Here is a 14,742-nt window from a genome sequence, read left to right on the forward strand (position 1 = left end):
ATGTTGTTGTTCGCCGCAATGTGGAACATATCCCAGTCCATGTGATCGAAGCAATCTTGAAGCGTGGAATCCGATTGGTTGGACCAGCGTTGAACAGACCTGAGTGCGGATGCTTCCTGTTTTAGTTTATGTCTATAGGCTGGGAGCAACAAAATGGAGTCGCGGTCAGCTTTTCCGAAGGGAGGGTGGGGGAGGGCCTTATATGTGTTGTGAAAGTTAGAATAACAGTGGTCTAGGGTTTTACCAGCCCTGGTAGCACAATCGATATGCTGCTAGAATTTGGGGAGCCTTGTTTTCAGATTATCCTTGTTAAAATCCCCGGCTACAATAAATGCAGCCTCAGGATATGTGGTTTTCAGTTTACATAGAGTCCAATGAAGTTCTTCCAAGGCCGTCGATGTGCCTGCTTGGGGGGAATATACACGACTGTGATTATGATCGAAGAGACTTCTCTTGGTAGATAATGCGGTCGGATAATGCGGTTCTTCTACCTTGTTGTCAAGAGACTGGACATTGGCGAGTAGTATGCTCGGGAGAGGTGTGCGATGTGCCCGTCTACAGAGCCTGACCAGAAGACCGCTCCGTCTGCCCCTTCTACGGCATCGTTGTTTTGGGTCGCCGGTTGGGATCCGATCCATTGTCCTGGGTGGTAGGCCAAACAGAGGATACGCATCGGGAAAGTCGAATTCCTGGTCGTAATGTTGGTGAGTTGACGTTGCTCTTGCTCTTATTTCCAATAGTTCCTCCCGACTGTATGTAATAAAACCTAAGATTACCTGGGGTAACAATGTAAGAAATAACAATACTGCTTAGTTTCCTAGGAACACAAAGCGAGGCGGCCATCTTTGTCGGGGCCGGAAGGTCATTGATTTATCAAGACCAGTCCCCATGCTTGTCTCAGAGCAGTGCAAAACGGTGCTAAAATAGTTTTAGGCTATTGCATGTAACTTCAATATACTCTTTAAATAAATAAGACCTACACCAATTTTAACAGCACATTACTCAACACTAGTGAGACTCAAGTCGCCTACGGTAGACCTACAGTAAATCGAAAAATATGACATGACTCTCCGCCAATAATTACATATAGAGGATTGGAGGATATTTCTGTAATTCAGCGATATTTATTCCCATAGTAATTCGTTATGGATCCAACTATCCAACTAACTAAACATCGGCCTTTTGAAAGAGTATTTTTATTATTTTATCAATGAAAGCATAAAGATGTCATTATTAGTTACATCATTTCAGTGTGAACCTGCAGACTGGCACTAAGAACAGAACAGCGAGAACGTTTCCCTAGTCAGCGCCATTATAAATGCAATGCCCCTTAAAATGTTGCCAGTGTGGCAGGGTGGGGGTCCACCCTCTTCCCCATGGGCTAGGTAGGTCTTCTGTGCGCGGCTCTGCGGCCCATCCCGTGCCCCCTGCCCTCGTGCCTTGAACCTTGCACTCTTTCAGTAGATACAGCTGTAGAGCTGCAAGGCAGTCCCATTGTGCGCCACTCGGGAGCCATGATCAATATATATTGTCCTGCTAATAACAGGGTTAATAATATATACATGTGAGGATATGCAACAGGATTTTATATAATTCTAAATTAATAATAATAATAATCGCTTTGTTTAAAAAATAACAATATTTTGGAGATTATTTCATTTTCAAATAATGTAAAATGAGTGAGAAAAAGGCCATTCTTGAACATGGGGCTAATGGGGCTAATTTCTAATTTGTAAATAAAGCCAGTTTGTTATTTAGAATGATTTGTTTCTGTTTTTAGATGGAGAAAAAACAAAACCCTACAGTCATCTCATGGGTTTCCCAGTCAAGGCCAACTCAGGTATTGAACCAGCATCTGTAGCAACACAGCTGCTATGCAGCGTCTTAGACCATTGCACCACTCAGGTGCTGTACAAAATGGCTGGCCGGGAGTGGCCTACAGTACTACAGTAAGAGCAAAATAATCCTAAAAAAATAAATAAATAAAAAACCTTAGCGTAACAACAGTTTTAGTAAGTAATACTGAAATTGTGCACAATTATCAGTTTCTATTTAGGTTTTAAGTCACAGATTCATTGTCAGTTAGAGACACAGTAGGACCCAAAAGCATAATCAGTGCTCTAACTCCCCCTTGAGCTGGTCTGGAGCAATGAAGTGGTGACGCAGGGTAACGTACTAAACCAAAAATTACCTCTAAGTTCCGCGGTGTAAGCTGTCAACTTTTAAAGGTGGAACCACTGTATATAGTACCGTAGTCCTACTAATGAATACCACGAGGCATTCCTAAGGCATCTTGATACGTATGCAGCCTTGCACTCCATCAAAAACTCGGAAGCATTTTTTTTTTTACAATTACTTTCTCCTTCCCAAACTAGATTAGTGAACACAAACAGAATGCCCCTCAGACTGTTAATAGCAGTGCGTTCTGCTGGTCTCTCTCTGCCGTCTACCATGCCCGATGGGGGGGTGTTTGTTTTCTCCCAGAACCCCCTGTGGTGTTCCGTAATGAGGTCCCTGCGTCCTGTGACATTTACACGCCTCTCCCTAATTGTCTTCCTATCAGGTTGCTCAGGGGTGCAAGCAGGATGAGAAGGGTTAGATCCGTGTCCCAGGCACCCGGGGACCCCCAGTAGGGCCTTCGCCAGCAGGAAATTGCATTTGAAGAGGGCACGGTGGGAAGGGGGTGACAGTAGGTGTAGGAGGCAACAGCGGGTGTAGGAGAAGGTGACGACTGTGCTCCACTGAGAGTCTCTGGTCATCACGTCGCCTCACAGGCCCAAATCTCACTGGCTTTACACATCCCAGCTAAAGTACAGCCTCGTAGAGACAATACACTGCTAACGCCAATGATCAAAGAAATAGCCATGGTTTCAGGTAACATAATCTACTTACAGTAGCTACTACTCTGCATAGAAGAAGCTAAGTGAGTCCTGCAGTCATACCTCTTTGTTTCAGAACATCAAAATTACATATAAAATGATTTCTTCTATGGTCATGGCCTCAGCACAGATGTGGAATATACAGTAGCTGCACTTCCATTGAACTGTATAGGCCCTTCACACTAGAGACAAACAACAAGTGTACTGGATCCTGTGTTTGTCAGAGACGTCTTCTTATTGTGTGCTCATAGCTCTAAATCATTACAATGTGACAATGCTGCTGCCTCCTTGGTGCTGCATCTTCCCTGAGCAGAGGAACACAAACCTGAAATAGCACCCAGTCAGTTATACAGGCAAGCTGTCTCTGCTTCATTTATAACAATGACTCTGCATTCACCATCAATAGAAGCCTATGCTGTGCCGTGATTTTGACAAATGGCCAATATTGCAGCAGATAAGCAAACACCCCTCTATAACCAGCAGGGCTGCTCTCCCGCGAGCCTAACAATCAGTTATACGTCAACTAAGCGGATATTGGTTTTGTGTGTGTGTTCGTGTATGTATGTGTGTTAGTGTGTGTGTGTGTGTATATGTGTGTGTGTGTGCGCATTCCTGTCCTCGTGCGTGTATGTGTGTGCAGGGTGGCAGGTAGCCTAGCGCTTAAGAGCATTGGGCATGGAACCGTAAGGTTGCTGGTTCAAATCCCTGAGGCGACCAAGTGAGAAATCTGTCCCTTAACCCAAATTGCTCTGGATAAGTGTCTGCTCAATGACTAAAATGTAAAAGTATGCATTGGCAAACAACAGAAGGCCAGACTTGGTTGAGACAACCACTGAAGGATTGTAGAGAACCTGAAGGAGAGAAACAGGTCACGTTCCCCACAACCACCTTGGATTGTCTTTAAATGGCAACCACAATCTAGCCTTATCAAGGCTATTCCTCCAAGAAAGATGGATTTGTGAATATTACTTTTTTTCACTGTTAGAAAATCATAATAGCAATGCTCATCACATAAGTGCAAACACACAGGGTGCAACTTGCGACCACAAGGAACCATTTAAATATAAACAGGTTCTCCAGCACAAAATGCGTATCAGCCAATTAAAATGGTCTATTTACTTGCACATTACAGAACGGTAAGTTACAGCTGGTCCCATCAGATAATATGGCACACGTTAGCCCTATGCTAACCTCAATAGGTGGCACTGATTATATCCTAGCACAAATTCTTCATCAGCCTATCAAAGATCTCAGACTTTATATCCACCAACCAACAATGTGTTGTTTGACGTACTCGAAATAGGCCAAGCTACAAATAAAACTGTACTTTTCACTGTTTCTCTGACGCTTTCTGGGATGTCATTTGAACAACATCACTGCTCTACTATTTCGGGAGCCATGACTGTCATCAACTTCGTCTATGTTTGGTGTGCAGTGGTATCAGAGTGCAGTAGCAACACACACTCTGTCTACACATATTCAAAGTTAACACGCAGCTGGTAAACGTAACAGCAGGTTACAACAGATCTGAAAGGCTGTGAAAATAACATTGAACAATACAACTGTGTCTAGCTAATGATGAAAGGGATGAGGAGTTATTTTGTCATTCAAGGCAAGTTGCTATCTTACAATAACTGTTCCATTTCAGAGAAACTGCTACATTTCCAAAGTAATTGAGGCGTGTTGTTAACTTACAATAGCTGTGATATTTCAGTGCAACTGGCATGTTGTAAAGAATAACATTCCGTCCCCATGTATATCTTCCCCATCATTGATACAGCTGGTCAGTGAGGATCCGCCTGTGTGATTCTGTCAGCTATGTGAGGAGATGTGGATCTGATTGCCTCAGGTTGTGAAAGAAGGGAGAGATGAATGATCTTGTCAGCTCTATGAGACACACTCCTCCCTCTTTCTCAGTAACACTTCAGCGGGGTTGTTTCATACTATCTCACCCTTCATCTCACTCTGTTTTTTGTTCTTTCTCTTTTCCCCTTGACTAGTGGTTCAGAGAGAGGGAAGATAGAATATATTGGGTGGACACAGAGTGTTATAGACACTAGAGAGTAGTCCTGTCAGGTTTCTTTGTTTCTTCTGATCTATGATAATATAAGTGTGCTCTGACATTTTTCACTGGGTCCAGACTCTGACTGGCTACATGACAGCTTTGAAGGTAATGCGTTACTTATAACTGGAGGATCTCTGGTTCAAGCCCCCTCATCAGGTGTATTCATGTCACAGTACACAGTGAGCGGTTAACCCAAGTGTACATAATATACTGTAGCTAGAGATCCTCCACTGCTCCACTACAGCCCCGTTGATGAGAATGGGGGCGTGCTCGGTCCTCCTTTTCTTGTAGTCCACAATCATCTCCTTTGTTTTGATCATGTTGAGGGAGATGTTGTTGTACACAACTTAATGATAGTCTTGAAGTCGTGCCTGTCCATGCAGTCGTGAGTTAACAGGGAGCACAGGAGGGGACTGAGCTTGCACCCCAGAGGGGCCCCCTTGTTGAGGATCAGAGTGGCGGATGTGTTGTTACCTACCCTTACCACCTGGGGGCGGCCAGTCAGGAAGTCCAGGATCCAGTTGCAGAAGGAGGTGTTTAGTCCCAGGGTCCTTAGCTTGACAGAGCATCTTAGACAGATATCATGTGGTTTGGATTGGGTTTGATCTGTTCCAGAGAGCTTCATGTGCCCTCAGGCTAAGGAATGCTAACCACAGGCAGCTCAACACAAACAAGACTACTGCAATCCAATTGTAATATCATAGTGAAAATAAAATATAAAGACAAAAAATCTATAAATGTATAACTTACAGGCTATAACTAGGACCAGAGTTTTTCCTGGTCAGGTTACATGGTCAGGAAAACTCCTGGTCTTAGTCATGAGGGATGTATGATTTCTTGGTCTTAGGTAGGGCTGCTCCCTGTTGTTGCTGGGGCTCCAGACTTAGTGGGAGGCCCGGTCCAGCCCTAGACAGGCTCTAGTGATTATTGGATACCATCACCATCTCTGTGTCAACCTGTCAAAGCTGCCCCCCTCTCACTGACAGCCGAGATTTAGGTCACTCCCCTCTGAAATGAAGCCCTCCATCCTGCTATGTGTATTCAAACATAAACATGCACAGAAGCACATGTGGCACATGCATGTACACTCACACTCCCACCCACACACACACACATGCACACACACACATACATCCAAATACCACTGCTCTCAATTATGTGCCTGCTGTCAAATGAAATACCATGAGCTTGAGACTGATATTTTTGTCCTTTCCAAATATAGACACACTAAGAGCTAATGACCCATGTTACCAGACACCCCCTCACTGGAACATTATTTAGGTCATATTCCTAAATAATGGCTGGATCAAAGTGGCAAATACATTTGAAGTCTAATTAAACTTCAAAGACCCAATATGAGTGGCCATTTATTAATTACTACCTACACTGTCTGCCCTCCACTATATACTTTTATTTCTCTGCCCAGCCTATTACCACCCTCATTGTGTCCAACTGTACACTCTTAGAAAAAAAATAAGAGTGTATTCATATTATTATTTAGTCGAACATTAGTATTCATGGTTAAAGTAGAGCTCATCAGAGATGGTGGGTACACCGTCATCACCCAGAGAGAGAGAGAACCAATTGCCTGATTACCAGACAGGTGAGGTGGAGGCGGAGGAGGTAGAGCTGAGTGGAGGAGGGAGGTGAGAGAGAGGAGGCAGAAGAGGTGAGGGGATGGAGGTAGGGTTCAGTTGTGTCACAGAGCATCCAATTAAACCACACTGAGACAGTCAGACACACGCACACATGTGGCCAATATGTTAGACAACCAATTATGTGAGACAAGAAGATAGCAGTGGAGGGGAGAGGAGAGCAGAGCAGTGAAGAGAGAGAGCAGAGTAGGAGAGGGGACAGGAGAGGACGGCTGATGTTAACAAGGCAGCAGAGGGCCTGCATTCAGATAATTACCACTGAGTACACTCTGAAGCCCAACCTTTACATCCAAAACCCCAGGGCCTCAATAAAAGATCTCTATGTGAATGTAGCCCAGCACTAACACAGGATTCAGCAGGGCATTGGTTGAATCAGTACTGGAAAAGTATGAAAAGTCTATGTAGCTTCACACGAGTAGGGCTGGCCAGCCCTGACTTACACTATCCAACCACCCACATTGGCTGGAACAAAAGTCGACAGCCAGGGCCAGAGTAGGATTGACCACCCCTGGTCTAAGTGCCTTTGAGTTCCATTGATATGGGTTGAAGGGAAAGGCAGGTCATTAGCTATCCCTATTATTCTCCAGGCAACAGGGCACAGGGCTCTGACACAGTCATCCTGAAGGAATAATGAGTCACCTAGAGTCAGGTCACCTGGGTTCCAAACTCATGAAAGTCAAAATGGTTGCTGTTCAGACAAACTACAAGACTTGTATCACTATCAAAGGCACAGAATCACCTGAACCCCAACACAGAGGACAGAATAACCGGCTCATGAATTATTATTATGCATGCTGTCAACATTTGCATGCTGTCCTTGCTCTGTGACTGTATCGCAAACCTGTGTGTACAGGAATGCTCTGAGTGGGTGTTAAATCCTCTGTGACAAATGTCATCATATATCAGTGTGTGTGAGGGTGTTCTCTTCATCAGCTATGCCTCATTGATTCAGCACTGACCTCCCTGGAATAATATGAATCATATTTTATAATCAATGGGAGGGCAGAGCTCTGATAAATGCCAGTTCCATGTGACATGAAAAACACAGACAGGATCAATGGTCACAGCTACTGTAGCTCACACACTCACACACTGAGAAAAGCGCTGGTCCATCAATGAGATCACTGAAGACAGGGCCTACCTGTGATTGTCCACAACAAGACAGGTCTGTCTGATCTTACACAACTTTGAAAAGGATTGCTGTGAGGAGATGATTAAACATCTCTATTCTAAGAAGACATAATGGGGAGAAGTGGTTGGAGAGTGTCATATAAAAAATTGCAGGAGACAGCAGTCTACAGAAAAAAGTAGAGAGAACTTAATTTTTAATTTTTAAATGTACATGCACATTTTCTCCTCTCCTCGACTGCATGTGCTGCTGCAGGAAGGGTGGCATTGCCTAAGCAACCAAATACTTGTTTGCTACAACACCTTGCTTGTTTCAGCAAGGAGCAACAATATTTCTTCATGTTGTAGAGTCCAAACCCACTGCCTCCAGGTCATCTATAAGTCTTTGCTAGGTAAATCCCCACCTTATCTCAGCAGGTGTATGTCTCTCGCCATCCCCAAAGCCAACACCTCCTTTGGCCTCCTTTACTTCCAGTTCTCTGCTGCCAATGACTGGAACGAATTGCAAAAGTCACTGAAACTGGAGACTTACATCTCCCTCACTAACTATAAGCACCAGCTGTCAGAGCAGCTTACAGATCACTATACCTGTACACAGACAATCTGTAAATAGCCCACCCAACTACTTCATCCCCATATTGTTATCTTTTTTCTCTTTTGCACCCCAGTATCTCTACTTGCGCATCATCATCTGCACATCTATCACTCCAGTGTTAATGCTAAATTGTAATTACTTCGCCACTACAGCCTATTCGCCACTACAGCCTATTTATTGCCTTACCTCCTTACTTCATTTGCACACACTGTGTAAAGATTTTTCTATTGTGTTATTGCCTGTACGTTTGTTTATGTGTAACTGTGTTGTTGTTTTTGTCACACTGTTTTGCTTTATCTTGGCCAGGTCGCAGTTGTAAATGAGAACTTGTTCTCAACTGGCCTACCTGGTTAAATAAAGGTGAAATAAAAAAGAAACAAAAATGTTCCAACAGAAATTGACTCGACCGCAAAAATGCCCGGCTGTCCCGTCCCATCTTGTTTTTTCTTAAGACAGTTCTTTTATTTTCATGGTCTTCATCCATAACTGTCGGTTACAAGGTTATACAGTACTTGTAGTTGTGCCAGCCCTAAGAGTGACAGACATACAGTACCAGTCAGAAGTTTGGACACAACTACTCATTCCAGGGTTTTTCTTTATTTCGACTATTTTCTACATTGTAGAATAATAGTGAAGACATTCAAACTATGAAATAACACATTGTTGGCTGCTTTTGAATGGTAGTGTATTTTTACACACACACACACCGAACTTTCCATCACACAAACACACACAGGTGTCTAATTTACGCGGCACTGTGATGAGCACTCATTCCTGATGACCTCAGGCATCATCACCATGGGCCCATTTAGCTCTGCTGAATGAGGTTAGGACCTGGTGGAAAGGAGCTGAGATGGGGTGAATTGGGAAGATTAGTGCTTACTGCTAATACTAATGGAAATGCCTGTGTCCTTCACCAGGGTCCACTGGATGGAACAATGCAGAGAAAGTGATTATGAGTTATCTTCCTCAAGGAGACAATGCTTCACTACTGAGAGATTAGATACTAGCAAGCACGTGTACAGGTAGAGCACCTAGGGGTGCTGGAGCACCTGCCCATTTTGGTGGTGTTTCTTTTTTTTTTACAAATTACTTCTTATTTTATTTTTTGTCTCTTTTCCTATTCATTTTTTATCTCTTCTCCCGAGTGGCGCCGCGGTCTAAGGCACTGCATCTCAGTGCTAAAGGCGTAACTACAGACCCTGGTTTGATTCCTGGCTGTATCAAACTGGCTGTGATTGGGAGTCCCATAGGGCAGCGCACAATTGTCCCAGCATCATCCGGGTTAGGGTTTGGCCGGGGTAGGGCGTCATTGTAAAGAAGAATTTGTTCTTAACTGACTTGCCTAGTTAAATAAAGGGTCAATTAAAAAAAGCTATATAGTCCCAAAAATATGTTATAGAAAAGATTATCTATATACTGACCAGGGGAGCCCCCATTCATTTTTACACTGAAGCCTGTGACATGACACACCAATAAGGACTCATCTCTCGGCATTTCCAGCCCCTCCACTATCTCAGCCAATCATGGCTAGCCTGGAAGAATCCTGTATTTCTCCCTATATGAATTTTTTTCAAACGGCTCTCTTTTGAAGTAGGAACTAGCGTCAAATGCATAGGATCCTGTAACCAGTCACATATGTGTAGGCAAAATCTGAGGAGAAACACAATGATGTGTAGGCTAACTGAAATGAGACTCAATTTAATAACATGTTTGCACCATATGGATTAATGACTCCTATTTTCCTTTGTGGGATTCCAAGACTAGGTATTTAAATATCTGCCCAAATATATGAACTTCATATTGCCCCAAACCTGTCAGAATAATACATCAGAGTCTCTCATTAGGCTCAGTGTAGTAACAATGATCTGATACCATACTCCAGGTTGAAGAAACATTATTTTCACCAGCACCAGAACTACAGTAAGACAGAACAAAGTCATCATAAAATAAATCCTCTTTGAAAAAGTGGAGATCCATTCACTCCACGCACAAGCTAAATCCACTAATTTCTCCCCAACTGTCAGCTCAGTGAGCTGGCTAGCAGTCATTTTTGTTTTCTCCACGTTACAACACTTTTTCTTGGGTACAGTTGAAGTCAGATGTTTACGTACACCTACTTTGGAGTCAATAATTAAAACTTGTTTTTCAACCACTCCACAAATATCTTGTTAACAAACTATAGTTTTGGCAAGTTGGTTAGGACATCTACTTTGTGCATGACACAAGTAATTAGTCAAACAATTGTTTACAGACAGATGATTTGACTTATAATTCACTGTATCACAATTTCAGTGGGTCAGAAGTCAGAAGTGCCTTTAAATAGCTTGGGAAATTCCAGAAAATGATGTAATGGCTTTAGAATCTTCTGACAGGCTAAATGACATCATTTGAGTCAATTGGATGAGTACCTGTGGATGTATTTCAAGGCCTACCTTCAAACTGCCTCTTTGCTTGACATCATGGGAAAATCAAAATAAATCAGCGAAGACCTCAGAAAAAAATTGTAGACCTCCACAAGTCTGGTTCATCCTTGGGAGCAATTTCCAAATGCCTGAAGGTACAACGTCCATCGATACAAACAATAGTACGCAAGTATAAACACCATGGGACAACGCAGCCGTCATATCGCTCAGGAAGGAGACGGCTTCTGTCTCCTAGAGATGAACGTACTTTGGTGTGAAAAGTGCAAATCAACAACAAAGGACCTTGTGAAGATGCTGGGGGAAACAGGTACAAAATGATCTATATCCACAGTAAAATGAGTCCTATGTCGACATAACCTGAAAGGCCGCTCAGCAAGGAAGAAGCCACTGCTCCAAAACCACAATAAAAAAGCCAGACTACGGTTTGCAACAGCACATGGGGACAAAGATCATACTTTTTGGAGAAATGTCCTCTGGTCTGATGAAACAGAAATAGAACTGTTTGGCTATAATGACCATTGTTATGTTTGGAGGAAAAAGGGGGATGCTTGCAAGCCGAAGAACACCATCCCAACCACGAATCATGGGGGTGGCAGCATCATGAGGTGGGGGTGCTTTGCTGCAGCAGGGACTGGTGCACTTTACAAAATAGATGGCGTCATGAGGAAGGAAAATTATGTGGATATATTGAAGCAACATCTCAAGACATCAGTCAGGAAGTTAAAGCTTGGTCGCAAATGGGTTAGCCAAATGGACAATGACCCCAAGCATACTCGAGTTTCGACTACTTCGCAATTGCATTAGGCAGGACTACAAAAAGCCTTGATTGAGAGGAGGTGAGGCCATGCTTGGTTTCTAACCAAATAAAATGAACAAAACGTAAAAATGTTTTTTTTCTGTTTCTGAATACGAAGTATATGCAGGCGCCAAAAGCACATTAGGCTAATCTTGTGCCATGTGCATATGGGCAGTGTGTGTCACAGCTGGATAGGCTGTGTTTCTGCTGTCAAAATACATGCCATAACCAACTGCGTTAACGCTAAAACCAGCTTTTGATTGGTCTTAAATATCCCTTTGAGTGCTGCCTCAAATTAGCACTTTGGATCATGTTTTTAAGGACACACCTCAAATATTTCCACCCCTCCCATTGGAGCACAAGCAAGCTGATTTAAGGCAGGTAAATTGCCGAACCCGACATTAGGGCTGGAAAATGCCAGTGCGACAGTTTTTACATGACGAAATTGCAAACTAACACACGTTTGACACAAGCGCTGCCGGAAATAGAGCCCATTTTCTTTATTGCAGATGAAGCTTACTGTGGCTCATCTTGAAAAATGTATATGAGGCATTCAACCAGAGGAAAGTGCCGTAAAAATGGCTAATCTGAAATGAGTATCCTGCTATAGTTATAATTGACCATTTATCTTAGTAAATCTACAGCGTTTATTAAGCAGAACAATCCTTCCCCTACAAGCCGGAAACAGGAAGTGATCAAACAGAACGTGTTGACTCACCGTGGAGACGTACTGGATGTCCCGGCAAAGCTTTGTCTCTGCAGGGAAGTCCACCAGATCCAGGAAGTTGTCCACCACCACCTGGCCGATGATATCATGGCGCGAGAAGCGATCAAAGTCGTAGACACTGAAGTGCAGCTTGCGCGTCGGCAGCTCAGCGTACTCCACGGGGAACAGGAATACTTCATCGAACACGGGGTTGAGCGTCTTGCGGTGAACCTTGGTCTGGTGTTTGGTCTGCCGGTCCGGTAGTAGGTAGATCTTGACGTAGGGGTCCGAGGTGCCCAATAAGTCCTTGGCGGGGAGATCCTGCGCCTTGTGGATCTTGACGATTAGTTGCTCCAGGTCACAGTCAAACTTAAGAATGAAGTGTAGGCGTCCACAGCCTCCGCCCCGCCGGCCCCCCTCATCCCCTTCCAGGGAGCGCTGCTTGTAAAGCTCTGGTTTGAGACGGCCCAGACCCAGGCCCATCCCAGTCAGAGAGTCCTGTCTCTGGAACTGGGCCACGTTAAAGTCCGGGTTGGACCTGTTTACAGATAATCTACGGATAGAGTCAGACCTGTGTAGAGGACAGACAGAAAGAGACACATTACCATTGTCAGCATAGGTGAAAGGAGACACACAGAGAGACAGCAAATGTGTATTTGATACAACAGAGTACCTGAATAAAATAGACAACGGCTTTCTGCAAATATGACCATTACGGCTCAAGCAACAATCGACAAAAATAACAATTCACTGTACAGTGGATAGCAGTGGATAGACTTTCCTTCAAACACAAACAAATTACTTAAAACTAAAGTGAAACTCATTTATATAAAGAGTGTCTGTGGTTATAATTACTCATAGAACATTGTTTGCTGTAGAGGACGTGACTCCACAAGACTGAATGGGATAGCTGCCCTACAGCTGCTGGGTTGCTATGTCTGAGTTTCTGTTCAGTACTCTAAACCTGATTAATGCTAGAACTTCCCAACTGCCTCTTTTGTGTCACACAGGGCTTTAACAACGTAGTGAGTCATGGTTTATACATATGTGTGGAAGAGTTTACAATGTTCTGAAGGTGAAATTAAGAATCTTGAGAAAATGATTTCAAATGAATGAATGGGCTGTCGGGTATATTTCACTCGTGCAAAATATTGTGCAAACCAAAGTTGCAAACCAATTATGATGCCTGTACTTCAGAAGGACAGTATAAATATTTGTACAGTAGGGTTGGGGTAAATTCCAATTGAATTCAAAAGTTCACTCATGGTGGATAATTGACATTGAATGACATTGAAATGTTAAAAATCTTCAAGAAATATTCCGTAACTGTTTGGACTTTCTTTAATTGGAATGGAATTGGAATTGTAAAAACATATAACCTCTGGAATTTAATTGGAATTCAGTATTATTACATTAGGCAGTTAAAGGAATGATCACAAATAGTATAGCAAAATAATCCTAAGAAATATTTAGGATTATTTGTAATAATTTCAACCTGCATTCCTATATTTCTGACATGATCAGCCTGAAAGCCTGAGGGAATTTAATTTTCATTTGTGGAATTCTTGGAATTTAAACCTAACATTGGAATTTAGAGGAATGTAATTATCTCTGAATTCAAAGACTGACCTGGAATTCGAATCAAATTAAATGGAATTTAAAGGGAGAGAGAATTGAATTAGAATTACATTTGTGGAATTAACTCCAATCCTGGTGGACTGTGGTACTCATGTACTGGCAATGTACAGTATTGAAATCTTTATTCCTACTTTGATAACCATTATGGTGAACTAATTAAATACTATCTATTATGAAAGCAAAGTAGCAGTCTTAGTAGCAGTCTTATATTGTAAGGGAACTTGGTATAGTAGGTACTACAGTATACAAGCACAGTACATGGCACAATAGTGACTTCATCATAGTAGAGGACTGTGATATAGTACTCACCCAATCTCTGTGTGTATAGACATTGACCGGACGGAGGGTGAGGGCTCAGTGGTCTGCCTCTGCGTACGAGGGTTGGTGTGGACCCCGTTCTCGCGGCCTTTACTCTGGGTTTCCAGAGGGATGTCTGGAGATGTGTGGCTAATCTTCATGGCCGCCTCTGGGATGGGAATGATCGCCGCTATGGGGGGCGGTGATACGGGGGTCACCGGCCCCGTCACTGTCCCAGATGCCACAGGGACAATGGAGCAGCGATGGGACTCACGGCGGTCGAGGGCGGGGACGGGGGGGTCGACGGCCGTGTAGACTGGCTCCCTGGCTGGGACGTAGGGTTGCAAAGGTGCCATGGGGGAATCGTGGTGCCCATGGGTGGGCTCCTTGATGCTGGGGGAGAGGCCACGCTCCCTCCATGGGATCCAGCAGAGCTTCCAGGAGACGAAGATTGAGACCCCGAACAGGGCCAGGCCACAGGCTGTCACCACCAGGGACAGCAGGCTCACCGACACATCTACAGAATGCAGGGAGGGGTGGAAAGAGGGAGAGAGGGA

At 43.6% G+C, this 14,742-nt stretch overlaps 1 protein-coding gene across 1 annotated transcript in view; it reads right to left on the reverse strand.

Annotated features, from left to right (window-relative positions):
* syt9a (synaptotagmin IXa) overlaps positions 1-14,742 on the reverse strand; it is a 41,414-nt gene that overhangs the window by 11,052 nt on the left and 15,620 nt on the right. Inside the window, exons 2-3 of the mRNA XM_021607508.2 lie at positions 14,198-14,702; positions 12,263-12,821 (exon numbers count right to left, since the gene is read on the reverse strand). Of these exons, the coding sequence (XP_021463183.1) occupies positions 12,263-12,821; positions 14,198-14,702 (1,064 nt within the window). The remainder of the gene's footprint in view (positions 1-12,262; positions 12,822-14,197; positions 14,703-14,742) is intronic.

This window comes from Oncorhynchus mykiss, chromosome 6, assembly GCF_013265735.2.
Source record: "Oncorhynchus mykiss isolate Arlee chromosome 6, USDA_OmykA_1.1, whole genome shotgun sequence".
Lineage (NCBI taxonomy): Eukaryota > Metazoa > Chordata > Actinopteri > Salmoniformes > Salmonidae > Oncorhynchus > Oncorhynchus mykiss.